At 37.7% G+C, this 10,697-nt stretch overlaps 1 protein-coding gene across 5 annotated transcripts in view; it reads right to left on the bottom strand.

The window, feature by feature from the left end:
* Positions 1–3,087: 3,087 nt before the first annotated feature.
* RhoGAP68F (Rho GTPase activating protein at 68F) overlaps positions 3,088–10,697 on the bottom strand; it is a 118,240-nt gene continuing 110,630 nt past the window's right edge. For all 5 annotated transcript variants that reach the window (XM_070079681.1, XM_070079683.1, XM_070079682.1 and 2 more), the window contains one exon: positions 3,088–5,167. In XM_070079681.1, coding sequence (XP_069935782.1) covers positions 4,997–5,167 — 171 coding nt within the window. In that variant the 3' untranslated portion in view covers positions 3,088–4,996. The remainder of the gene's footprint in view (positions 5,168–10,697) is intronic.

Below are 10,697 nucleotides of genomic sequence, written 5' to 3'. Positions count from 1 at the left end.
ATTAAGTTTTAACATGATGTTTTCCAAAGGCTCCTTGGCAACTTTGTTTTGGCATTGCACTGACTTGTCAGAGAGTGCTTGTGTTCCAAGTACATCACCTGAAGGCAGTTTTGCTTTAAATTTGTTCACCTTGCAGTCACTCTGGAGCTTCCTTGAGTTTAGCATCTCTTGGACACACAGGTTGATATATATCCCTGCCAGCAAGCTTTCCTCGGAAATATCGTTTATGATTTACCTACTTGTATCGAAGTCTTGGCCAATAATTGCTTTAATGTCCATGATGCGCTGACCCTCAGGTATGATTACAAATTGTCGATATTCTTCTCGAGTCTTTGAAGACATGACTGATGATCAACACGTAAATTAATACATTTCTTTGTGTGTTTGGTGCCAATACATAGGTTCTAATAGTCTATGGGCACCACATAAATTGCACTTGAAATAGGATGAATTCATCTGTTTCAAGAAATTCTTCAACTAGTTGTAACCCAATAGCTTCGATGTGACTAATAGCCAGCTTGTACTGTAATGTATCTTGCTGGTACTGCTCGATAAACTCAAAATCCTGGGTCATCTTTTTTTGTCTAAATTCTTCTGATGGGTGCCTGACTGACTGTTCTCACATACTGCATGCTCGCTGTTCATCTCCTTGCTGCAAAACAACAGCATTCAGCTTTGAAGCCCTACAGTAATGGTAAACTCTGCTCTGCATTGCTTGCTGAAATGTATCCCTCCTGTCCACATAGTAGGCACTGTTTTGAAATGTCCTCATAATGGATTTTGCTCTCTCCGTGCTTAGCATTCTCTCCATTTCTGCACTTTGTAACTTAATTAAAATGATATACGAGAGAAACACCACTCCTCCGCGCCCGAGACTCAGTAGAAAGAATGAGCTGTTGAAGTAGGAGACGGGCATGATCAGGAAAGGCAGTGCCCAGTGGGTTGGGTTTCTGGAAAAGGGCAAGACAGTCATGTACAAAATGAAGATGATTCTTACGACGCCTGGTAGCAATAAGAGCAGCCTCATAATGACAAAAGAGGGGTCTAAAAGAAGGAAGAACATTAAAAAAGTTGGAAAGAATAAGACGCTTACCTGCAGGGTCCATAAATAACAAAAAAGGCACAATACCATGACTGGAATAATACACAAATAACCCTCACCTACAAGAGAGGAGCTTACAACGATGTTTCTGTCCAACTTGGACCATTTACAAAGTCACACTAACGAGAAGGAGGGAGTATATATAGGCCAGCAGACAGGGACGAGACAAGACAGGTAATAGTAAGAACGAGGAGCACTGCAAGGGAGTTAGGAGCCCAAACAGGGGGGGGGGAAATAATAAATACCCAAGGCAGGAGAAAGAGGAAAAATGAATCAGGTTAATGTCATGGGTGTTCTGAAGTTTGGAGTAATTTACAATGTAGTGGGAAAGGAAGGCATCTACAGAGACAAAGCCAGGACTAAGATTCATACAAGGAAGGATTCAACCTAACTGTGAAAGTTGGAAGTAGGGTAGACAGTTTTAGCAGAAGACCAGTTAATAGGATGGCTGTGATATCTGACATGACAGAAAAGAGCACTGTTGGTGTTGGCAAACCTAACACTACTTTTGTGCTCCCTAAGTCTGTCAGAAAGGGATCAGCCAGTTTCTCCAAAGTACTGAAGAGGACAGGAGGAACAAGAGAGTAGACACCAGGAGCATCTATAGAGGGAGGAGAGGTATGAACTAGATTAGTGCAAAAATTAAGTTTGATGTCTAAGGAACAGAGAGAGTTGCTGAGATTAGAAAGAGTGCAAATGTAGTGAAGGCAGAGGACAGGAGAGAAGAAAATCCATTTAGCACGTGAGAAGGCAGAGTCTATGAAATGGGAAGGGTAGCCAAGATGGAAAAATGAATTATGAAGAGTGGAAATTTCTCATTCGAGGAACTGAGGATCACAAGCGCAGAGAAAGGAGATAAGAACACTTTTCTTGACAGAAGAAGTAGTGAATGTACATGCCACTGTGCATAGGCTTGCGGTACACGGAAAAGGCAAAACCTGTATCTCAGCAGTGGACATGAATATCAAGGAATTAGATTCCCATTCACAACACCCGTGACTTAACCTAATTCTTTCTTCTGCCTTGGGTATTTATCTTTTATTATTCCCCCTCTGTGGGCTCCTAGCTCCTCTTAGCATTTGATTGACTCCACTATTACCTCTCTTGTCCCGTCCCTGTTTGCTATCCTATATATACTCTCTCCTTTTTGTTAGTGTGACTTTGTAAATGGTCCAAGTTGGACCGAAACATCATTGTAAGCTCCTCTCTTCTATGTGCAGGTTATTTGTGTATTAAATCTATTCTTAACCAATTAAATGTTAGCTTTATACGTACACAAAATTAGGAGTACATTTTGGAAAAATTCATTACTCCTGAAATATTAATGTTGTAAGTGCAAAACATAAGTCTGGGCCCTACTGTATCTATTTTCTTGTATACACCTACTATATAGTTTTAGCTGATATTGCAAGTGCCATGTCAGATATTTGGGCTATAATATACTGCTTTACGGTGGTGTGTTCACTCGTACAATGATTGGCAATATACTACAAACTCAAAGAAAAATTTAAAATGGTTCATATTCCTGTAATACATTTATAATTTAGGAGACCTGCTAGGGTGTGGGGAAGGAAAATGTGATTGTAATAATATTGCTAAAATTACCGACAATGTGTAAGGTAAAAGGACATAAGTGCAACTAATGTGACATTTGTCAAGCTGTAATGACTTGACAAATGTCACATTAGTTGCACTTATGTTCTTTTACCTCACAGAAATGTGATTATCCATAGAACCATTAACAGATACATCAATGTCACACTATTTTTATTTTTGAACTCTAAACTTTGATAAAGGGAAATGTATATCATAAGTCTGTTATTGGAACACTGGATATGATAGACTTTAATATATAATTTAGCTCACAACAGTTTCACACAGGTATATGGTTTTATTCGTTATGAAATACGATAATTGGTATATGGTTTCTAGCTTGCTTCCATGATGGATTTGCAGATTCTAATAAGGATACTTGAAAAAATGGCATTTTATCATTTTTATATTTTTTCTATACAAAAAATTAATTACGATTTTAAAGAGATTCTCTAAATTTAACTATGATGTCTTTGGTTTACAGCTACATATATGTATATGTGCAGCTTTTTATAAAGGAAAGCGTGCTCACTTAGTTTTTGCGAGAGAGACTGAGGCAGTTGTGCTTGCCTCCAGTCGTTCTTCAATACAGTACGTGAGAAACAGTGTTGCTCCAACCTTCAGTCACTGGCTGCATATCAAAAATGTTACCTCACTTGCTAGTGACATTTGGGTTTATAATGGAATGGAGAAATATACTAAACAATAACTAGTTATAAGAAAGGTGTGACTGCAGATAACCAGTATAACATTGGAAAGCGATAAGGCTGTAACAGCAAATTTAACATGGCCAGCTGAAATTAATGCACAAAACAGTATAGTATTAATATAAAATACATAACCTTAAAGAAAATTATATATTTCAAATTGCCCAACTACCACTGCATATATTCATACACTGACATTAAGTATATATGTATATATAAACAGTAAAAATTATGCTTAGACTGTAAGTAGGTGTGATTTCTGCTCAAGAAACTAACATGTTGATTAATTCCACAATAAAAAAAATTGATAAAATCATAACTGCATGAAATTTCAGTAAATTACAAAAATAATAATCATTCGAAAGCTTTTAACAGAAACAAATTTTAAATTAACTAAATTCACCGTCATGTAGACTTGGTCTCAGCACTCTCACTATGCACACAACTTTAATATTGTCTTATATTCTTTATAAAACAATCACTTACCTTTTCTTTTTAAAAATGGTTGAAGATTCATCTTTTTTCCAGAGTGAACATCTGCCGACCCTCCCTGACAAGAGCCACAAGTGTGACCCTTGTCAGTATAGCACTTTCTTCGATTATAATAACTACACCAGGTGATCTTAAGTTCAAAATCAACATGAACTATATAAGACATAGCATGTCTGTAGTTTCCAAGTCTAGGATACAGTCTAGCATAGGTAAATGAGGTACACAAACTCCCACCAATTCTCGTCATAACAAAGGTTTTGTTATAACACTAAGTATCAGGTGGTACTGAGAAATAATTAAAAGTTTGATTTAGCTGGTAACAAGAAACCTCTTGAATGTCAAAAATAATTTTCTGGAATATGGACAATGTGTAGGTATTATGATGCACCAGATAGTTTACACAAGTTTATTTTGCTTTACGATTGATTTATGAATTTCTCCATTAAAAATGCTAATACTATACAGTGGACCCCCGGTTAACGATATTTTTTCACTCCATAAGTATGTTCAGGTGCCAGTACTGACCGAATTTATTCCCATAAGGAATATTGTGAAGTAGATTATTCCTTTCAGACCCCCAAACATACACGTACAAACGCACTTACATAAATACACTTACATAATTGGTCGCAATCGGAGGTAATCGTTATGCGGGGGTCCACTGTAGTCTTTGATATACAACTGTCTTTTCTACTGACAGTCACAAACAAAATACAGAATCTTAGCAGTGATTGGTAATGATGAGTGGTATCAGGAATGACTTGAATGTATTAAAACTGCAAAAAATCAGTAATGACATATCCGCCTCTAAGGCTAATGTTGATTACCTTCCCTTGGATATCTGGGTTTTAGTAAAATAATAAATTTTACTGAAAGAATATTTAAAAATGCATGATTACCCCCAACCCCCCTATGTAAAACGAACCATAACACGGGTGGGGTTTGAACCCGTGATCAGAGAGTCTCTGATCGCGGGTTCAAACCCCACCCATGGTATGGTTTGTTTGCAATCGTGTCATTACAATTTCGTGAGTCATGCCCCCTACGTAAATCTCGGTTGATATTAATATTTTATTTGCATTGTAATGACAGTTTTGCATCTTCAGAGTGCAAAGATTTGATGATGGTAAGATAACATAACCTCAACAAAAAGGTTGATGGGAGCAATAGCATTGAGTGACATCTGTCCACCTCGTGGTCGTACAAGGTTAGGCCCAAATACCACAGCTAGGTTGCTTGCTGTCATTTTGTTCAAGTCACTTCGGTCCATTACCTGAAAAATAAATAGCATTAAATTAAGCAACATTGGAATTAGCCTAGAATAATGATTTCATATCTGAAAAGAATAAATAGGCACAATACTATGACTGGAACAATACACAAATAACCCACACATACAAGACAAAGTTTCAGTCCAGTCTGGACCATTAACTAGACACACAATGGTCCAAGCTGGACTAAAACATCATCATATTGTCTCCTATGTGCAGGTTATTTATTTCATATCTGATCTTGCAAAGTGGTCACTTGACGCCCACACTGTGTTGTGGGTTATCAAGCGACGATGCTTCAGTCTACCCTGAACCTTCTTAAGTTTACTTAGGTACAGATACACATAATTGTACTTATCATATATACTGTATATTATGTAGGATAACCCAAAAAAAGTCAGACTGTGACTTATTTTCTTTTGGGTTCATGTACTGTGTTTCAATCACCCTGTACATCATGAAAGTCGGTATAAACCTTGGTAATAAATACCGACAAGTTGGTTTGCTTACGTGTCTTTCTAAACCATCATGAAAGTCACCAAGGTTCGAAGACTGAAATATTATTTTTGTGTGTGGGGGGGGGGGAGCTTTTCATCACCATGCCAGACAAATACTAATAATGCCTGAAGGTGCCAGGAAGAATAAGCATGAAGATCTGACAGTGTTTGAGAAGTGAGAATTTCACATATGTAATACAAAGTGGTGCATGTGTTACACTGCCTGCATTTTTGGTCTGAGATCAGATACAATGAGAAGAAAACAAGAGATTGTGACATGGCGTAAAGAATGTCCAATACGTAAGTAGAGATCAAAGATAAACATGTTATTGAATGCGTGGGCGGAGGAGAAAACAAGGAAAAGGACTGTGCTCATACGAGGCACAAACGTTTATTGAATCGAATCGAATCGAGGATGACGAGAGCTGTCGTAAGATGGGAAGGAAGAAGGATATGGAAGGATGGAAATAACTGGAAAAGGATGGGAAGGAGGGGAAGAGGAGGAATCAAGGCAAGTGGCCCAACGTTTATGGACTTTACTCAAATTATCTGTGGAGATGATAGCAGTCCCCACCAAGTATTTAATATTGACAAGACAGAGATATTTTGGAAGTATATGCCATCAAAAATGTACATTAGTAAGCTAGAAAAAAGTGCAGCTAATTTCAAGACAGTAAGGATCACTTCAGTTTTTTCTCTGCAAATACAGGTTATTTCAAGTGGAATCCTTTGTTAATTATTCCTGCAGAAAATTCCCTTTCTTTAAAACATTAGGACAAAACTTATTTGCCCATTAATTGGCAGTAACACCTAAGCATGGATGACCAAGGCCCTTTTTCTTGACTGCCTCAGTGTTGTATTACTGCAGTCAAGATGCACCTGTCCACAAAACAATTTGGATTCAGTATTCTCCTGTCTTGATAATTTCTGCAGTCTTAAGTGTCTGAGAACCCAAATGTGAAGGTTGTGTTTTTATCTGATAAGTTAACTTTGATGCAGCCAGTCAGTCTATGATGTAGGAGGGTATGGTTTCATATATCAGGTTAGTGTTGACCTAACCAACCAGTGATAATCTTGCACACCCTTGTCTATCATGGAAGTGCTACAACTGTGAGAGGACACCTGGCATCTCAGGTCTTAGGGTTTCAAAATTCTGTCCTTTGTGTAAAACCCACGTAGTGTACCTTTCGTGGGGATAAAGTGATCCAATAAACACTGTCAGCATGACTGTTTTCCATTCTGAGAGAAAAAGTTTTTTCACCCCAAAAAATCCCAAAAATATAGTTCAGCATTTTTCACCATTTTGGGCCAGATTTTCAAAACTCACTAAAATTGCACCAGGTGTACTATTTTCTATGTTGATTCAGAATATACACTTGAAAATGTAAAATGAGATCATTTTAGCATCACATGATGCCTTAATTAATACGTAATTCCCGATGGAGGAATCTAATATTTTCACTGAGACTATTCATTACTGAAAATATGAGAAATGACTGAAAAAAGACAGTTCTAGCATGATACAAGGCTGTTTTCTCTCGTCTGTTTCTTCCCTGTGTGAGGTGCCTTTTAGGGCACATTTAACTTACACAAACTTCATAACTATCTATGAGAGCTGTCTATGCAGAATTTTTTCACATTTGTGGGGATAAATTGATCCAATAAACACTGTCAGCATGACTGTTTTCCATTCTGAGAAAAAAAGTTTTTTTGGTTCAAAAAATCCCTGAATTATAGTTAAGCATTTTTCACCATTTTGTGCGGGATTTTCAAATTTCACTAAAATCGCACCAAGTGTACTATTTTCTAACCTGATTCAAAATATACACTTGAAAATGTAAAACGAGATCATTTTAGCAAGAAATGATGACTTATATTCACCTATTAAAAAGTACTGCAGGGTGAACCAGACCATAAATGCACTTCAATAAAAACTATCAATTATATGGACATCTGTGCACCCATATCAGCACAGCCCAGAAGGACCACATCAAGCAATGGCAGCTACATTGTAAGATACAATTAATCTTAGACTGTAGTTGTTGCTGGTTGACTTAGAAGTGTGGAAATGGTTTATGTGGTCCTTCTGGGCTGTTGTGATATGAATGTAGAGATATCAATGACTGATAGGTTATAATGGAGTAATCAAGTATTATGTACTGCATCTGCGGTGTGTTTACCTTGCAGTACTTTATACAGCTGATGAAGCATCACTGCTTGCTTCACAGTAATGCTTCTAGATGTGTTAGGGTCCCTTTCGGTGAAAAATTCTTAAACTTTAATAATAACTTGTAATTGTTCATATGACCATTGCTGTGTCAACTTTTTACCTACATATTTCCCTACTTTTTCATCTGTACTAACTGGGAACCGAGCTCTGAAAAATTATTTCTTATACAGGTACCTCACTGTTATATTGCAACTGGTCATTTTTTTCTTTTTTAACAAGTCGGCCGTCTCCCATTGCCAGACACAATTTCTTGAACCTGACTCTCTACTGAGGTAAAGCCAGAAAAATTATTTACTGCAGAAAGTCATAACTAAACCTAGCCTGCATTTATGGTTGGCTTCATCCCATAGCACTTTTGTATGTGTAAATGCATCTGCAATGTTAAGTTTATGTATTAACTCTGGCATGACAGTCTCAAAGCTGTTGTCAATTAATGTGCTTTTTTTTTTTCATTATATACCTTGGGTGTGCAGCAGCACATACTATGCTAACAACTTCTCGATCCAGTGATTGCGTCAAAGTTACAGTACTGGGTGGTAAAAACAAAACACTCACATCTGGTTTCAGAGACTGCAAGATTACAGGATAATTAACCCGTAAACGGTCCAAACGTATATATACGTTTTTTCAACATTTGAAGGTATGTAAAAAAAGTAGATCTTCTTTTTGTTTTTTTACATTTGAAAATGTGTAAAAAAAACTTTGATCAACTTTTTTTTTGTTATATTTGAAAATATGAAAAATTCGGAGTGTGGAAATTAGGAGAAGGTGTGGAGTTAATAAAAGTATTAGTCAGAGGGCAGAAGAGGGGTTGTTGAGGTGGTTTGGTCATTTAGAGAGAATGGATCAAAGTAGAATGACATGGAAAGCATATAAATCTATAGGGGAAGGAAGGCGGGGTAGGGGTCGTCCTCGAAAGGGTTGGAGAGAGGGGGTAAAGGAGGTTTTGTGGGTAAGGGGCTTGGACTTCCAGCAAGCGTGCGTGAGCGTGTTAGATAGGAGTGAATGGAGACGAATGGTACTTGGGACCTGACGATCTGTTGGAGTGTGAGCAGGGTAATATTTAGTGAAGGGATTCAGGGAAACCGGTTATTTTCATATAGTCGGACTTGAGTCCTGGAAATGGGAAGTACAATGCCTGCACTTTAAAGGAGGGGTTTGGGATATTGGCAGTTTGGAGGGATATGTTGTGTGTCTTTATATGTGTATGCTTCTAAACTGTTGTATTCTGAGCACCTCTGCAAAAACAGTGATAATGTGTGAGTGTGGTGAAAGTGTTGAATGATGATGAAAGTATTTTCTTTTTGGGGATTTTCTTTCTTTTTTGGGTCACCCTGCCTCGGTGGGTCACCCTGCCTCGGTGGGTCACCCTGCCTCGGTGGGTCACCCTGCCTCGGTGGGTCACCCTGCCTCGGTGGGAGACGGCCAACTTGTTGAAAAAAAAAAAAAAAAAAAAAAAATGTAAAAAAACGTAGATCTACTTTTGTAGCTCTACACATGTGAACGTAGATCTGCTTGGACCGTTTACGGGTTAAGGGAATTACAAAGTAAGGTTTCTTTTTTGGCCAGGTGCATCTTGACTGCAGGAATAAATTAATGCTTGAACCAATCAACAAACAGAACCTTGGTCATCCATACTGCATTAACTGGCAAGTAACAGCACACAAGTTTTGGCTTGACTTTAAATTTAAAGCAATGGAATTTTCTGCAGGATTAACCCTTAAACGGTCCAAACGTATATATACGTTTTTTCAACATTTGAAAGTACAGTGGACCCCCGGTTAACGATATTTTTTCACTCCAGTAGTATGTTCAGGTGCCAGTACTGACCGAATTTGTTCCCATAAGAAATATTGTGAAGTAGATTAGTCCATTTCAGACCCCCAAACATACACGTACAAACGCACTTACATAATTGGTCGCATTCGGAGGTAATCGTTATGCGGGGGTCCACTGTATGTAAAAAAATGTAGATCATCTTTTTTTTTTCATTTGAATGTGTAAAAAAACTTTTATCTACATTTGTTTTTTTGTTATGTTCAAAAATATGTAAAAAACGTAAATCTACATTTGGAGCACTACGGATTTGAACATCAATCTGTCTGGATCGTTTAAGGGTTAATTAGTATTGTTTCAACTTGCAATGAACTGATACATTTGTGACAAGAAGCAAGTTGAAGTAATCATTAGGGCCTTGAAACCAGCTGTTTTTTTTCTTTTTTTGATAACTAATTATACACTCTTGATGGCATAAGATTCCAACATGGCTTTGTCTCGTCAGTATTAAACACTTGTTGGAGACTAACTGTTCTTAAAAATAATTTGTGCAAACATCCAGCAAGGAAATTTCCGACACACTGGACTGCAAACGGCGGGCATTAAACATCTTCAACACACCCAGAGAAGACACTGCCGAGAAGAGATACATAGTCCTCCCCACCAACTCCATTGCCAAACATGTTTCCAACATCTTTTCCAATACATCATTCCAAGTATCTACCTCCACAACCACGACCATCAAGGACATCACCAGTAGTAGACAGGACAAGCTTCCATCCTCTGCAGGGGTATAAATAATCCCTTGTAATGATTGCAACAAATTATACGTGGGCGAAACATCAAGAGACCTCCAAACACGTATTTCAGAACATCAATACGCAAGCAGGACTGACGATACAAGGAATACCTGTGTACAACATCGCAATTCACACAACCATTTAATTAACTACAGAAACTCAAGACTTATCGCCACAGAAGACAACACTCAATACCGAAGAATCCTGGAATCATCGCTTATCTCTATAA

The sequence above is a fragment of the Cherax quadricarinatus genome, unplaced genomic scaffold, assembly GCF_038502225.1.
Source record: "Cherax quadricarinatus isolate ZL_2023a unplaced genomic scaffold, ASM3850222v1 Contig3, whole genome shotgun sequence".
Taxonomy (NCBI): Eukaryota; Metazoa; Arthropoda; class Malacostraca; order Decapoda; family Parastacidae; genus Cherax; species Cherax quadricarinatus.
The sequence above is the reverse complement of the archived record's forward strand: the minus strand, read 5'-3'. Positions and strand labels throughout refer to the sequence as shown.